We start from the raw sequence: 17335 nt of genomic DNA, 5'->3' as shown, positions 1-17335 counted from the left end.
TAGCTGAAAAGAAAATACTGCTTTAGGTTTTGCATATGATTTTGCTGTGGTTGTGTTCTGTCAAGTTGTGGATGGTATTAGTGTTGTGTCATCTTTCCTGAATTTCACCTTGGTGAATCTCACTGGATTTTCTTTTTTTAGGAGGCAGTTTTGAAAAACAGGGCAGGGTGAGCTGAGACAGTTCGTGCTTTCTCTAAGAAACTGGAAAAATATGAAACAAGGCCAAGAGTTCTAAGTGTGGCTTAGTGGTACCACATCCAAGTATGTTCTTCTACTGTGGTGGTTAAATCATTAAAATAAACTAAAAAAAAATGTTGCTGCAGTGTGCTTAGCTGGCATGCAATAATGCTTCAAAGCAGAAAGAAACACATTTTAATGCAGATAAGTGTGCACAAACTAATTCAGATAGTTGAAATGATGGGCATGTTTCATTTTAGGGCACCTGAACAGTGGAATTCACACTAGTGCAGGTTTTGAAGTATGGATTAATACATTTTCATGCTGGATCTGAGGCATAACAGTCACCTGAGGTTTGGATATAAAACACATCTGCACATTGTACTGCACATGGTTCAGAAAAGCTAGAGCCTTGCAGTCACATACAGGGGAAAGTGCACTTTTCAGAACTGCAGCTGTACTGTACACCTTGCAGGTTTTTTCACACTGGTGTTGCACAAGTATCATTTCTGTGATGAAAGCTGCCCTCAGATGTGCGCAGTGCTCTCTGGTGCTGTTTGGGATGATGTGCCTCTTGTGCAGTAGTGCAGAAGTCTGCACCAGGAGATACGTTGCCCTCGTTCGGACTCGCACCCAGAAGTTGGGGGGGCTATCATCTGATACAGCAGGGTGTAATGGTACAGAACCAGGGAAAGGAGAAACTGTGGGAAAGGTGTGTTGAATATTCCACTGAGACTGACACTGTAAGGAAGTATGCATGTGTATTTTCTTTTTTTTCCTGTCCCCACTTGCTTGCATTTGTTAGTTACTGGCTGTAGTTGCATGGTTTCTAGATTACATGAACGTTACTTTAGCACTATCTTACTGGCATTTAAAAAATAATGTAAACTGCCACTCACTGTAAGTTGTTGTGCATCAGCTTCATCGAATTAATTGTTCATGTGCATGCTTTTACCTGAGAAGTGCAAACTGTGAATTAGCATGTCTTGAGAAGTTTAAGAACAAAGTGATAGCAAATAATTCTGCAGTATTGGTTCCAGCATTTGCCCTATTACATGACAGTAAAAATAAATCTGCTTGTAAAGATGGAGAAGGGAAAATAGGTGGCGTTGCATTTTGCTTAGTACAGTGTCTGTACTGTGAAATGCCACTGCTAAGATGCTTGCTTTGGTGGTTTTAAGTGAGTATTTGAGTTAATCGTCATATTTCAGCCTTATTAGGCAGCACTGATACATAATGCTCTTCATAGGCAATGAAAGTGTACCATGTGTGCTCGGTAATGCTCAAAAAGTGATTTTAAAAAACATTTTTTTAATGTATTCGAGACAAAATATTTTAAATAATAAACACAATTTAATTGATTTGTAAGATATATTACATTAAAAACTATGGTTGAAATATTCAGCTACACGTACTTTGATAGTCTTACTGTTTAAAAAAATAACACTCTAGCTGTTAGCTCTTTATGTCCGTTATTTCTTTGCTGAGATAATTATTTCTCCTCTTACCTGTTTCTTTTTGGTTCAGATAGTTTAAAGACATTCTGCTGCATGACTGGGGGCAGAGGGAGATCTAGGAGACTCGTTTAATCTTTTAAAAACAAACAAAACAAATGTCTTTTCTATTAGGGGACAATGATATTTAAACACCCTTGTTTATGTATTTCACTAAATACTGCCTGTTTTCCATTTGACAGGATTTGTCTTTAGTGAATCTGAATCAACTGCTTTAGAGCAATTTGAAGGTGGCCCTTGTGCAGTGATTGCACCTGTGCAGGTAAGATGTATTTATTGCAGCAAGGATTTAAGATTAACAAGTCCAAATTTTGTTCTTTTCAGAGCATATGTGGAACTAAAGTACAGAAATTATTGCAATAGATTACTGGTTATTGTATCGGTTCTCTTTAATCTGTTGTGCAAATTTTAATTTGCAATGGTTAAATCAGCAATTTGAGTAAATACTGAAGGGGATTTTTGATCTCTGGGTGACTCGGTACTCCTCCTCAGTTACATATTGCAAAATTTGCGTCTGTTACTGAAGTCCTGTGAGTCTGGAGGTGTTTGTTTAAATACTCTGAAGTGTGCTTGATTCAGTGTTACTGAGATTGAACCTAATATTTTCAGGCACCTCTGTGGTTACGTTGAATGGGAAAAATCAGTAAACAGTGCAGGCTTCAGGTGTCTTAGTGAAGAACAAGAAGTTTGAAACTAATAACATGCAGAAATACTTTGGTATAGAGCTTGTAGTGAAATGTAAAATTTGATGCTGTTTGTATTTTAATCTTTATTTGATGCTTTGATATCAAAGGCGTTCCTCTTGAAGAGGCTTTTTGCCAGTGAAAAGTCTACTTGGAGAGACTGTCCAGGTACTGAGACTGCTTTTTCTTTTATTTCATGTGAGAGCTAAAAAAAAAAAAAAAAAAAAAAAAAAAAAAAAAAAAGACATAGTATGTATACTGTATAGAATGATGGGATGGTTTGGGTTGGGTTGGAAGAAGCACAGAGATCACCTAGTATACTCTCCTGCCACAGGCAGGGATAGTTTTTGCTTGATCAGGTTGTTCGGAGCCCAATCCGGTCTTCCAGTGATGGGGCATCCGCTGCTTCTCTAGGTTACCTGCTTCAGTGCCTCACTGTCATCACTGTAAAATATTCCTTCCTCATATATCATGTAAATTTACCATCTTAAAGTTTAAAAACCATTGTCCCTGATTCTATTACTACAGGCCCTGGTTAAAAAAGAAAAAAAAAAATAGCGTTTCTCTCTTACAAGCTCTCTTTATATAACAAAAGGCTATAATGTTTTGCCAAAGCCTTGCTCTCTTCACGCTAAACAACCCAAAGTCTCTCTGAATTCCTATTTGTGAAGTCCAAGTCAGACCACAGCACTTGCGTGCTTTAGAAATACTTGATTAACTGAAACCTATTACTAAAACAGGGAATAGGTTAGAAATCGTATTAAAACATGTTTCTCTAAAGATGGCTTTATGATTCTGTGGTCCAGTATTATCACAGAGTAGTCAGCATTAATAAGTTAAGGTGAACTTACATAATTGTTTAGAGTATAAAAAAATACTAGACGCATATGTAAGATACTGATTAGCAGCAGTTGAACTCATGTAGGTTTCTGATCTTTCAGAAGTAGAGCAGAAAAACCTTCTCTGTCACACATTATGTGATATTTTGGAAATGGCTTGCTCTGATAACTCTGAGTCGTACTCTCTGGCAACATGGATAAGAGGAAAAACAACTGAAGAAACTGCTAGTATTTCTGAAGGTCCTGCAGAATCCAGTCATCAAGAGGAACAACCTTGTAAGATGTATTTCTGTTCTAAATTCTCTATTACTTAGAAAAGTATTGTGTTGTTTTTAAGGGTCTCTTGCTCTTATTAGTGTACAGATGAGGTTTTCACCTTTGTTATTCCATTAGCAGTAGTAGATATTTGTCTGTTTTAATCAGGCATTAATCCTTTTTGTGAAAGGCATATGATTTCTATCACCAGGGTTATTAGAGATGTTATTCTCTTGAGTTTGAGCAATTTGCACGAACTTTTCAGGTTTGTTTTTGTAATTCAAGGCCTTTTTCTTTTAACTTTGGGGGAAAAAAGGCATGCTTTCTGACACCAGAGGAATATTTTAACTGGCCATTTGTAGCTGTATTTCAGAAAAGCATTTACAAGAAACTCTTCAAAGCTGAATTGATTCTGAAATATTCTGGATTCTGTTGGGAAAAAGTAGCATTCTTCCCTTTGTTTGCTTCCATGTGATACCAGAACAGCTTAATCAAGTGACCTTTTAGTAGATTAACCAACTATTTTGTAGGTTAGAATTTTTCCTTTACCTACTTTATTCAAATGTCTTGATTTCTTCAGTAGTTACTGAACATCTCCTGTTACACTGATATGACATCAAGTCGTATGTAACTATTGTGGTTCCAGTGATTTGGAAATTTTTTTTGTGCACGTGATCATTGAGATGTATTTATTAATCATTAGTAGGGGATATCTAACATGTTAAAAGTTAAGCTTCTTTTTCTTTTAGTTTTTGTTCTCAATGTGCCCTTTGAGAAGTATGAAAAACTCTTCACATGAGAACATGCTTATAAAGGTGCCATCTTTTGACGGAAGGTATCTGTCATTCACCACTTTGTGACATAATTACAAAGTAAGAATTGTAGATCTGTATGTGTAAAGCTAGCTGCAGCAATTAGTAGTGCTGGAGCTCTTTATGGCACAAGTCATCTTCATCTGCTGTCAAATGCTTCATGTGTTTTAGAGGGCTTAAATGATAATTTTACTTAATTGGGGAAAAAAGTCACCACATATAAGTTCCAAAGTGAGCTACATTTTTATAAAGAAGAAACACTACATGGGAAGTTGCATCTGCAACTCTTCTGCATTTAAAATGAAAAAAAATCTTCCTTTGAAAGTTGAAGTGGTTTTAACTTTGAAATTCCTAATTTTGTCTGCTTTTCCACGTGTCTGTGAAGCTCTTGCTCATATTATGACTTTTCATTTGAAGAGAAAGTGAAGCAGAGCCTGTTTATCAATAGTTTTTTATTTCCTTTTGGGTTAATATATGGCCTCGTTCTGAGGAACTCTGACAAGTGTGTTCAGGAGGTCTTTTTAAGCACAACCTCAATGTTAACAATTTTATCCTCAACATTAACAGTGAACCAGTCAGTTCTATCTGTGTTTTTCCTGATTCTCTACAAGTCCTGCCTGCCTTTGTCCTTAATACCCTAGAATGCAATCACTATGAGCAGAATGCTTTTGTCACGAACATTAATCTCCTTGAGCGTTCATATTCTACTAGCACTATTCTACATTCCTGCTAGAGTGTGAATGTCCCTGTTCTATGTACCCTACAGTTCAATCAGTATTTTAATTTTACATTATATAATGCTATACATCCCCTGATTTAAGATGAACTTTGTAGTGCTTTCTTCTTAAAATCCTGCTGCTTTAACTAAAAAAGAATTTCAGCTGCTGCCTGGTTAGACTAGGGAGAAAGATATGAGTGAGTAGGTATTGTTAATAATGCAGAGTTGTGTTGTTGCTAGTGCAAAGGAATGAGTTTAATTCTTGCTTAGTTGCTGTAACCAGTAAGAATAGAAGCTGACATTGTCATAGTTTCTGGGACTTGAGAGGTGATGTAGGGTGGCAGAGGAGTCTTAGAGATGCAATTCCTCGTGGCAGGCTGGTGCTACTTGGGAATTGAATGTGGGAATAAGTTTTCAATAAAAATTGTGATATATGGAAACTTAAAATGTGATTAGATGGTTACCACACTGTAGAATTCCTGTATTACTGTATTTTTCACACAGCTCGTGCTCTATTGCAGTTCATACTTTCCCTCTCCACTAAGTACTGTCTTTATAGCTTTGTTTGGGTTAAGTCTGTCTGCACTTCTCTTTAGGATTTCTCCTTCTTTACCTTTGTTTCGAACAGTGCTTCTCTAACCATTTCAATCTGTTCTGTAGTAACAGAATGGAACTGCCTGTAATCTTGGTGTGTGAACAAAACAAGGATTCAAACACACTTACTGAATGCAGTAGCATTTTTCATCTGCTTTTGTGATGTATTCTAGTGATTGTTGTTGGCCATGCATTGGCTGTAGTAGTGCAAGTTCCCAGGTTCAAAGGTTGCTTTATATGGTTTATTCCCTCTAACTTTCTGCTGAAAACGCATCAACTCTTTGGGAGTCCTTTAGCATTTAGTCTTCTTTATTAAAATACTTTTGTGTTATTTCAAAAAAAAAAAAAAAAAAAGGCTTGGTTTGGAAATTTTCTGCAGTGTAGTCTAATATTTTGTTTCATATTTTTCAAAAATATTTTAATCTTTAAGTCTAATTTTGTTCTTGGAAACCCAGTTTTGGTGGGTTTTTTGTAGTTATAATTGTTCAAAAGATAAAAATAAACCACTGCCTTGTTTCTGGGGTAGGAAATGAAATTATTCTGCTGCTGGAGAATCAGTTGTATTTGTATATGGGCAAACCAAACATACCTTTCAGAAAACCAGTCAGAAAAGGGGTAAAAAGCCATTGCTACAGTTGTGGGAAGAATTGCTCGGTAGGTTTAACTCCAATGGCTTCAGGTCTTCAACAGAAATCCTAGGAAGCCATTCAATAGCTAAATGATAAGACATTATTTAAAACGTTAGCAGAGTGGCCTGTGTCAGCAAGCTGTTTTGTGTTTTACTCCACTCACAGGTAGATAAAGTACTTAAGGGAAAAGGGCACTGGAGACTTCTACAGTCTTAATATCTGAATGCTTATCAGAATTTGATAATTACAGAACTGGCACATCTTTAAAAGTTCATTTAATCTCCCTGGCTTGAAAATGTTATGAGTGGGAACAAAGATATAAAGCCTGTGTTGAACTTGGGAAGACACTAAATGCTGTATTTTTTGTTTTGTTTTGTTTTAGAAGTAACACTTGGGAGATTATGTAACCATTGTTAACAGAAAATAATGGAAAAACTTGTGTAAAAACAGAACATGTAACACTTTAATTCTGCTCTTTTTTTTTGTGATGAGTACTGAATTAGTATTAAAAGAGGAAAAACAAGAAACAAATTTCAGTAAAAAGAAAAAATACAGCTTCTCTACATTGATAAAATGATCCCAATGATCATGCTTGCTTTTCTAGGAAATAATACTTACTGACCTGCGAAGTTACATCTGTAGCATGCATATGCTTGATGACTTTGACAGTCATGATTTGTATAAAATCAACAGCTTAGCATTTGACAAATATTATGAAAGCTGCACAATCCAGTGGCTCTGTGCTTTTAATAAATTGATTACTCCAAATAGAAATACTCGCTGATTTGTATGGTGGAATCTTAATGTTGCACTTGATCAGTTTTACACTAACTAGTTAAAAAGTGAAAATGTCAAGGGAGGATTAAAAATGTAGTTAAAGCTTGAAAGTATACTAGCTTGCTGTGTGTATCTTGTGTCATTTTTTGCCATGTGTAGTGCTGAAAAGTGTCTCTTGTGTATAGCTGCCTTGGCTGTGGAAGAGCTTGGCTTTGAGCGATTTCATGCATTAATTCAGTAAGTAATATGTTGTAACATTTAAAATACAATATTTTGAAGTAACACTAATATTCATAGCCCTGGAGGGGCTTTGTTGAAGAACTTCTTGTGTGTTACACATCAGGTTAAATTTGGATTTCAAATTTCAGTTTGGGGGTTTGGATTTTTATGTTGATTTTTTTTGTTTGTTTATTTTGCATTTTCAGTTTGAAATTGAATATTGTCTGGAACACAAAAATTTGACTTTAAAACTGGAGCAATGTAATAACGTGGAATTGCTGAATAAACACAGCTAGTTAAGATTCATATTGAATGAAGTTTAAGATCTCTAATACTCAGAAGAACTGAAATAACTGCTGATTTTTGTCTTCAGTAGTAATAATAGGTTGAAGGAACAAGCTATAGTTGCATAAAGAAAGAAGAGAACATTACAATTTCCGTAACTTCATCTAATCCAAACACTTACTTGTTCCCAAATCACAGTCTATAAATTACTTATACCCATTTTGATTTTTCACCCCTTTTTCTGCCTTTTGAGCAAGTTGAGCAGTAGATTTCATGAATTTGCCTCGACTATTTAAATTTTTCAAGTGTTGGCTGGAGAAAACTCGCATATGGGTTCAAATGTACGGATAAGCAGAGAACGTGATCTAGTTTGAGTTACTCAACGAAAGCTAATATTTGTTTGGAAAGCAGTGCTCAGCTGTTAATTTCCCAAGAAGGGGCAAGTGTGTTACTTCACTGCAATCTGATGGAACTCTTCCTTTCTCCAATTTTTTCTTTACCTTTTATTTTTAAATACAAGATCACTTGGCGTTATGTAATTGTCCAGGCAGCATCCAGGTATTTTCCCAAATGTGGATGTACCACTTCGAATGTTGTTTTTTCTTTTCTTTTTTTTTTTTTCCCAAAAGCTGGAATATAATAATGTCAAATTCTCAAGGGAAATGTAGTAATTACTTCTAAAGGCTGAAATACTTTTTACCTAGTGATATTTTTCTCTATCACTTATGATCTGAAGATCTGTCAGTATAGTGTGCAATGCAAACTTTATTCTGGGGCACGTGGTCTATCATCATTTCAGTAACATTTAGTAGAATTCCTGGTTTAAACTACTCAACTTGTTCACAAAAATACATGACTTTAACCTTGTTGATTGTGTTTAAAATGTACGTTTTTACACCTTGCTCCAGATTTATTATCATCTTGTGGGTAAATGCTCATGACTCTGTGGCAATTACAATAACTACAGAACAGCTGCTATGTGTATAACACTAGTTGTAGACTGTTTTACTTGAACATTTTCATGTTAGGTATCTTAGTATGGCTTGCTTGTGCTTCGTGACTATTTCATCTCAATAGGTTCTTTTTTTCTGTTGCTTTTTGTCTTTAGCAAACGTGCATTCAAAAGCTTCCCTGAGCTGAAGGATGCAATTTGGGATCAATATTCAGTGTGGACAAACAGATTTGGAGTATTACTCTTTCTGTACTCTGTGATACTGACAAAGGTTTGTGGGTTGTTTGATTATTGTGTACCTTCGTTAACAGAATGTTTGGTCATGTAACCCTTTCTCTATAAAACCGTAACACTGAAGTCAGCTAATAAATCTAAGTGGATAGAATAGAATAGTATCTTCACTCATGCTGCAATTCATATGCAGCATAAAAATATAAGAAGTTCAATCCCTTGTTTCAATCTCTTATCTGGGAGAATTACAGATTTTAGAACATCCTTGTATATCCCTGGTATCAGGAGAAATGAGTGTGTTTTGGTTTCTTTTCATTACATAAGAACATCAGTCTCCCTATAGCATTGTTTCACTACTGCGTTTTCTTGCTTTGCGTTTCTGTTTGCTGTCATGAAAAATAAATGTGTTCATGTCTCAGTTAACATGATATCAGCCTCCTAATGTTTTGGGATTATGTTCTGTTGTTGTAAATGTTGCTGTTCAATCCTGAAGAGAGCAAAACCACTTGTTATGTTTCTGCAGGGTAGTGAAAACATAAAAAATGAAATTGAGGATGCAACTGAGCCATTGATAGATCCTGTTTATGGTCATGGAAGGTAAGTTGGAAAAGGTGTGGTTGCTGCTACTTAAAATAGATAAATGTGCTCATTTTTTAAGAAATTACTGGCATTATTAGAAGGATTCAATCACGACTTTACAGCAAGTGAAAGCAACAATTATCACAGCATATCTGTTTTCACTGGTTATTCCCTCTTGTGAGTTCTGAGCAAAGTCTCATGTTAATGCTGAGTTTTCAGAGGAAGAATTCTCAAATTCAGGGCTACATTTTTATATGAAATCATTTGATAGATGTATGGGAACTGCTGAGTCATGGCCTGAACCTCTGATTAATCACCTGAGGTGAGCCATGAGTCAGCCAGAGGAGCACAGGTGAAGGCAATTCACCTGTGCTGCCAGAAGGGGTGGAACCAGGCTCCACCCCTCCTGGACCTATTTAAGAGCTGGCTACCAGAGGGGAAGGATCTCTTCTGGAGATCCCCTCTTTTGGTGTCTTCTGGTGAGCTCAACCGAAGGGTAAGCTCTTCCACTTATTCTCTTTTTGTTATCGTTGTCTGCTTTGCCTTACTCTCTTGTTTATATTGCGATTATAACATCTTGGTTGTACAATAGAAAGAGTTGGAATCATATTAGTGTTGTTGAATTACAAATACCCTGTAATTTTTTTTAAAGAAAGTTAAGGATATCTCCTCAACTGCATAAATAATAAAATATTTTTTCTTTTGTTAAATGTAACTACTTTTTAAGAAGTAATTTTTATCCATTTTAATAGGCTATTTCTTTTTATTACATAGCCAAAGTTTGATTAACCTCCTGTTGACGGGGCATGCTGTTTCTAACGTGTGGGATGGAGACAGAGAATGTTCAGGAATGAGTAAGTTGATTATGCTTATTCATAATTTTTACATAGTATAAGATGCTCTCCTACACATTTGGAATACCATGTATTTTGCTTCGATTTCTCCTTGTTTCTGTCCTTGGATTTAAGCAGACATGTAATGAAAATGAAGCATACTTGCACAAAATCGCTGATGTTGGTATCAGTGATTGTCAGCTACAGACTGAGATGGTAAGATACCTGATGGCTTGGTTCGTGGAATGGCATGCAGTCTCAGCAAGTCATGAAGATACGCCAGTGCACTGGAGGCAGGCCACTATTCAGAGTGACTTCATCAGGCTAGATAAATGAGCTGTTGGGAACCTCATGAAATTCATCCAGGGCAGATGGAATAATTCTGTGCACCAGCGTTAGCGAGCATTGAGCAGGTAGTTTTTTAAGAAAGTAGCTTGAACATGTGAACAGTAGTTTGCACATGAGTCATCAGAGTGTGTCCTTCTGAAGAGGTACAGCAGCATCTTAGGCTGCATTAGGAGTCAAGCCAGAAATGTTTCTGTCTATTTGACCCTGGAGCTTTCTGTCCCATTTTGGGCTCCCCAGCGTGAGGGAGGCATTGACAAAGTTGAGCAAGTTCAGTGGATGACCATGAAGGTAAGTGGGGCTGAGCACATGATGCATAAGTAGAGGTGGAGGGCATACTTTTGCTTCATTCTAAGAGGTGAATTCAATGCAGGGAGCTTATATGACTGTCTTATGGGAGGTGTTGAGAAAACAGCCTGACTCTTTTTGGAGGTGTGTAGTGGAAGAACAAGAGTCTGTGACCAGAAGCTGTAACATGGAAACTCCATCTCAGTACCAGGGAAATAACTTCTCCCAGGAGAATGGTCGAATGCTGGAACAGGCTGCCTGGATAGGTTGTGGAATCCCCATCCATGGAGATGCTTACAACTCAACTGGCCACAGCTTTCTGCAGTCTCTTGATATAGTTGGGCCTGCATTGAGTAGGTGTTTGAAGTAGGTATCCTCTAAAGATCATGTTCAATGTGAATTATTCTGGGGTTCTACCATGCCTGGTTACAAGTACTTAATGATTCTTTTACTGATGTGCTGGTACTTGTCCAGATCCTCATTTGTTTTGTTTTTTCCCTTGATGTTGTCTTCCCAAGTATTGCGCTACTGTGATATTTTTTTTGTTGTTGTTTAATTTCCTTTATTTCATACAAAAAGATGGTCTTAAAGCAATAAATGCTTTGAATTCTGAAGATGTTCATCTTCTCTCCCATACTGCTATGAAGTACATCTCAGGTTCATTGGCACATATTTCACAAGGATTTCCTGTAATGTCAGTCATTGCGGAAATGCTGACTTAGGATAGGTTCATATTAGTCTCCATTCAAAATCTGAATTGAAATGCACTGGTTTTACAATGAACAGTTAGTGTAATCTCCTTTGAGACTTTTTAGACTTCTACTTGATTATGATTCCATGGAGGCTATACTTTTGCATCAGGCTTGTCAGCATGTCATTTGGGTATTGTAGCACTTTTCTTTGCTAGGCTTCTTTCCAGGGCATTAAGATTGGATTACTGTGGTTTATTATTGATGAGTCTATACTGGCTGTTCTTTGATTTTGATCATTCTCTTGCATGCATATTGATTACTGTTGCAAGATTATTTGGAGGTTAAAATCATCCTTTGTTCAGGGATTTTCTTTTCAGCATTTTTCATTGTTTCTGTTAAGTACCCTACCTTATTTTGTCTTTTCTAGTCTCTGGGCACCTCCTTTCTCTTTGATACATAAAGTAATAATTAATTTTCCCAGATGTATTTTATCTAGCTACAGGTTGATACGAGGAGTTTCATTAGGATCTGCAACCTTGAATGTGTCTGTCTTAACTATTTTTAAGATCTTGCAGTTCTTTCCCTTCTTTATCTTTCAGATTACATTTCTGAGAGACCTTATTCATTAGTACTTCAAGATGGAAATCTTTTTCTAAGAATACTAAATTCTTATTCTATTTTTTTTTCCCAGAACTATGTGCATAATTGTAGAAAGGCACAGGGAGTAGTATTTATTTTTAAAAGACAAATATATGACAGTTGTTATTCATTTGTCTGTTCTTCGTTCATCAAATAATTTTGGACATAGCTAGCTGAAGTTAAATTTTGCATCTGGATTTTTAGGAAAGGTTCTTGTGAGTTTCATGGCAAGTGAGAACTGCCAGAGACAGACAAGCAATGCACACACACACACACAAAAAAAAGGGGAATTACTGCCTCCATTAGGAGTGACTGCATGCGGAAGTCCTTTGTTGCCTCTTGCTTCATCAGTCAACAGGTGTACTGGTAGTGTAACTACTCTGCCTATGCAGCCTTCCTAGGCTGGTAGTAAGGAAATAATGGAAATCAAGAGGAGGTGTTGAAGGGGAGCAGGGAACAGGAAATATTGCAGAGGAGTGGAAGTCAGAGTAGTTGAAGTTATTGTTTGAAGAGGTTCTGAATACAGAAATCCTTGAGAAATCTTTTTTATTTTTACATTCTGAGTTATGTGGCATCTGTATTTTTGCCTCAGCTACCCAGCTTATTTTCAGTTCAGTGTTTTAAGTCCAAAACTTCACTGATGTTAGAGTGAGCTTCCTGTTGTTCTCAAGAAGAAGAGGAAACAGCAATTTAATATGGAAAAAATGAAATGCTGTAATCATCTTGGTGTTTTTTTGTTTTCTAAATAGTTCCAAGAGTTTGTGATGTTTCAATCCATCACTAGGTGGTAGTATTCTGATACAGTTTGTAACAGTCTCATTAAATTTTGAAATCATTATTAGTTTTGCCAGAGCATCCTTTAAAAGTTCTGATTTTCTTCCTTTTTAGAAATCTGCTTACATTTGCAAAAACTTTAAAAAAAGAAAAATCTGACTTTCTGACCCGAGGCATATATACTCAGTTTTGTAGATGATGTTTGGTGTTACCGTAAGGTTTCTTCAAAGGTGCTACTTCCTTCTGTATGGAGAGGATATGTGCAGGGTTTAAGTTTTAGCTAGTGCTGCTAGACTCCCTTTGTATGCTGTTATGCAGCCTAACAGGGATTTTTGTTTGTCTCTCTTCTGTTGGCTGATTGTTAGGTGAGAGTTTCTTCTACAGACTGAAGCTAACCTAATAGCTTTCAGATACATGGTCTGTCTAGCTTGATTACTGGTTACTTAGGATATTCATACTCTGCTGCTACTTAGAATGGTTAGAATCGTTGAAGTTGTAAGGCATCTCTGCAGGCTGTATGGTCCAACTCCCCTGCTCAAGCAAAGATGCCCAGAGCGTATTATCTGGGACCATGTTCAAGCAGCTTTGGAACGTATACTTGAAGGAATGCTCTGCCACATGTCTGGACAACCTGTTAGTTATAACTTGAATCATTATTTTCTGAATAGTGAATGTTACCCCTTGGTCCTCTTCCTTGCATTCTGAATTCTTTGTTTATCATTTGTTTCCCTTCATATACATATTAGTGTGTCATTTAACAGTAAAAGCTGTTCCCTAGTGTGAAGGATCTTGAGTTCTCTTGACTGTGGCTCAAATGAAGATGAATTATCTAAAATACTGCAAACAGCAGTTTTAAGTCAGTGAGATAATGGAGTTTTGAAAGGTAATATCTATGCAGTCCCACGTGTGAAGATAGATCTGAAACTGTGCGTTCAAGGATTAAGAATTATAGGCTGCAAAGAGGTCTTTCTACATGTATAACTAGCAGCTCTAAAGCTGCTTACAGTCCACAAAGGTATTAAATGAGCTAGTTTGTAAGTTTGGTTTTGTTTTTCTCTGTAGTGGAGGGAAAAAAAACTTAAATCATCTATTATGACTGTTATCCACTGCTGGAAAATTCAGTGAGTTAAATTTCTTGAAGGAAGCATGGCACTGATATTGGTTCACTGTTGAGATGGCATACATGTAAGCCCAGAATTCCTTCAAATCCTTACAATTATGATTGGTTTCTAAACCTGAATTTGTACTCAGAAAAGCTTTAAAAAAGGCTCTCGAAGTCCTCTTTCAATCCATTAGTATGTAAATAGTTCAGCTGCTTTGCCAGCTGTGTGTGCTTGAGGTCTGTATGATAAATGAAAGTTGGTATAGAAAATAAAATGAGGGAACAGTTTATTTTTGTACTAGCAGCTATTATTTACAAAATTGTTATTATTCAGAATGTGAAATCATTAGGATAAATAAAGCTGTGGAACTGTCAGAAAAAGGGACTGTTATATGTGCACGTGCTCATTCATACATGTGTGGTTTTTTCCCTTTAGAAAGGCTGTTTTTCCTATTATTTTTCAGTATAATTTTAGTGTAATTTACAAGTGTTTCTTCTAATAAATCCAGCAGCTTTTGAAAAGAGGCTATCAACAGCAATCTTCATCCAAACACACCTATTTGGCTCTTATTCCTTTATGCGAGTGAAATTATTAAACTCTTGCCTTTTTTCATTTTACTATAACTTATGTTTTCTGAAACTGCATGACTTTTAAAAACTGTTACTTAACCAATTTTGAGAGCAAGAGAATGTGATTTAAAGAAGCTTTGCAGATTTTTCTTTCAGTTTTGGGTTTTGTTTTGAACAGAACTTCTTGGCATACATAAACAAGCAACAGTAGGCTTTCTGACTCTGATGGAATCTCTGAGATACTGTAAGGTAAGCTGTTCTCTGTATGGTTTAAATTTTTTTGAGTCGTTTGAGCTTTGGCAGTATTACTTAAAGCTGTGAACGATGAGAGGAGGTATTACAGCACTCTGAAAGGATGTTCAACTTCAAATTAAAACTGAGAATAATATTACACTAAAGCAGATATATGAGGCAATTGTTAAATTCATCGTATTAGGTAAATGTTGTTTGATGCTATTTTAAATTAAAATTTTATTGCTCCAATTTAAGGTAGTCAGAAACTTATTTCTGTTAACTGATACAGTGCTCACTGTAGTTATGTTGATGGCTAGAAAACTTCATGATATCAAGTCCCAAGTTGACTTGCTAATTGCGAGTGTTGCAGTTTTATTGTCCCTTTTTTATGCTGTCATTGCCTTAAAATAAAACAAGCCCTGAACAGAAGTTCAGGCTTGAACTGAACTACTATGAAATGTATTCTGAATTGGAAAGATTCAAGATACAGATGTTATCTTGTGTATTTATTTGTATACATCTAAACACTAGTGCAACTTGATCCATGTCATCTCCCATGATGACACAATTTCCTTAATTATTGTAGAAAACTTTGTGCTTTACAAATATGTTTGAAACGGCATTAGCACTCTTAATTTTGAGTGGCTTTTTGCTTGTCCTTGGCTTCTGTTTCGATTGTGTAGTTTGCAGAACATTGACGCTCTCATTTATTGATTAAACAGCAGTTCTGAATCAGTATATTCAAAATCAGCTCGTAAGTCAAGTGGACTTCTGCTTCATTTTGGTATCTGAGTGTATTACTGTTAGACACAGGAGTAGTTATTCCTGTGCATTTTCAAGCATGTCTCCAAGGCTGAACTATTTGATATTGATGGTATCACTTTCCTAGTGATGTTGCCTATCAGTTAGCATAAGTTGCATTGTTTTCCAAGTCAAACAGGAATCAGAGATATGCACAATAACTATTCTACATTAGTTTTTATTTTCCTGGGCATTTAATGTTAATTCTCAAAGCATTTGGGTCTTCACAAACTGATTTGTTATTAGCTTGATCATTATCTTGATGAGATTTCTGGGTTTGCTTTGTGACTCTGATTTCATTGCACATTAGGTTGGCTCCTATTTGAAGTCTCCAAAGTTTCCCATCTGGATACTTGGCAGTGAAACACACCTCACAGTCTTTTTTGCCAAGGTATGTTAGATGTGGTTTTTTTTGTTAGTTCTTTTTTTTGTAACCTCAAGCTTTTTTTTATATAACCTCAAACAGATAAATTACATAAATCCAAAGTTCAGATGTTACTACGACTTGAATTTCATGTGGTTGTAATATAAAACATGGTTACCAAAACTTTTAATTAAGCCTTCCCTTGAAGGCAGACGTGTTGAAGTGGTTTAATGATATCTGTTAAATTTTAATGAAGTCTTTTGGTCTCAGCTTAATTCACTGGTGGAGGAAAAGAGGTGTGATTTAGAACACCATAATTGTGATGTGCACTGTCTTAAATTGTGGTGGTGCAAGAGAGATTATCTGTTGATTCCTGTAAGTTTAATCTTTCTGACAGTATTTTCACTGATTTTTAATCTGTAACCATACATATATTTGTTCTAAATAAAATATTTGCTCTACCTTAAAATAGATAGAGGTCTGTTACAATAATTCCTTACATCTATTCTAACCTATACTGATGGCAATCTGTGGAACATATAAAATACCTTAGGTATAAGTCAGTTTAAAATCTTAGACCAGAGCTTCTGAACAGGCAGTTCTGAATTCCAGTTGTCTGATGAATATTCTTTCTCCTCCTACTCTGTGGCCATAGGAAAAATCTATATTCTGTTTTGCCTGCTTATTTTCTGCATTACTATTTCTCTAAACAGTCTTTTCTGGTAATTTTATTTCAATTTTGAAAAATTTCTCAGAATTGTATGAGGTCAGTATAGATGCTAAGTTGTAGACATAAAATAAATAGGCATAATCATTCTATTACACCAATAAGATATACCTGTGTAGAGTGTTTCATATCTACAGGGACCATTTCCAAGTAGAAATCCTTTTCTAATGCTCTCTTTTTTTAATATTGAGGGCTGTTTCAGTTTAAAGTAACTGGGCATCGACGTCTAATGTTTCCGTCATAGAATGGCTCATCTTTTCTTGCTGAACTCCACTTAGGCTGTAGGAAACTTCATCTTGTGATTAGTATCTTGGGAACTAAAAAGCAGGAAAAGGAAGCAACAGTCTTCCCAGAATTTTTTTTTTTTTTTTTTTTTTTCTTATGAAGAAAGGAGGGACCTGAAGGTGTGTTGAAGTTCTAAGAGTGTTTTGTGTGTCTGCTGTCACCCTTTGTAAAGTCATGGACAATCCATTTCAGATGGACATGTCAGCTATGCAGTGGAAATACTGAATTATGTTGGCAGTCCATTCAGTCCATGCCATCAGTTGAATACCTTGCCAAATGGTTGGTCAGTAAGTTGTATGTGCAGTTGTCTGAATGGTTCTGGGACTAAAATGTAACTTCTGGCTTGATAGTGAGTTAGAATGCGTGAGAGAGATTTTCAGAATGGAAAGAGAAAGACGGAGAGAGGAGCCAAAAGCA

General features: G+C 36.1%; 1 protein-coding gene across 3 annotated transcripts in view; it reads left to right on the top strand.

Annotated features, from left to right (window-relative positions):
• Positions 1–17335, top strand: part of MINDY3 (MINDY lysine 48 deubiquitinase 3) — a 48069-nt gene that overhangs the window by 4504 nt on the left and 26230 nt on the right. Inside the window, exons 1-10 of one of the 3 annotated variants that reach the window (XM_042888659.1) lie at positions 249–261; positions 1874–1953; positions 2485–2542; positions 3316–3489; positions 7184–7235; positions 8611–8725; positions 9209–9282; positions 10039–10118; positions 14686–14756; positions 15853–15933. In XM_042888659.1, coding sequence (XP_042744593.1) covers positions 3366–3489; positions 7184–7235; positions 8611–8725; positions 9209–9282; positions 10039–10118; positions 14686–14756; positions 15853–15933 — 597 coding nt within the window. In that variant the 5' untranslated portion in view covers positions 249–261; positions 1874–1953; positions 2485–2542; positions 3316–3365. Of the gene's footprint in view, positions 1–248; positions 262–1873; positions 1954–2484; positions 2543–3315; positions 3490–7183; positions 7236–8610; positions 8726–9208; positions 9283–10038; positions 10119–14685; positions 14757–15852; positions 15934–17335 lie in introns of those variants that run through there. The other 2 variants (XM_042888658.1, XM_042888657.1) reach the window with 2 other exon arrangements.

The sequence above is a fragment of the Lagopus leucura genome, unplaced genomic scaffold (assembly GCF_019238085.1).
Source record: "Lagopus leucura isolate 7727_CA_CO unplaced genomic scaffold, USGS_WTPT01 Super-Scaffold_100157, whole genome shotgun sequence".
NCBI classification, from domain to species: Eukaryota; Metazoa; Chordata; class Aves; order Galliformes; family Phasianidae; genus Lagopus; species Lagopus leucura.
This window is presented reverse-complemented; position numbering and strand designations above follow the sequence as displayed.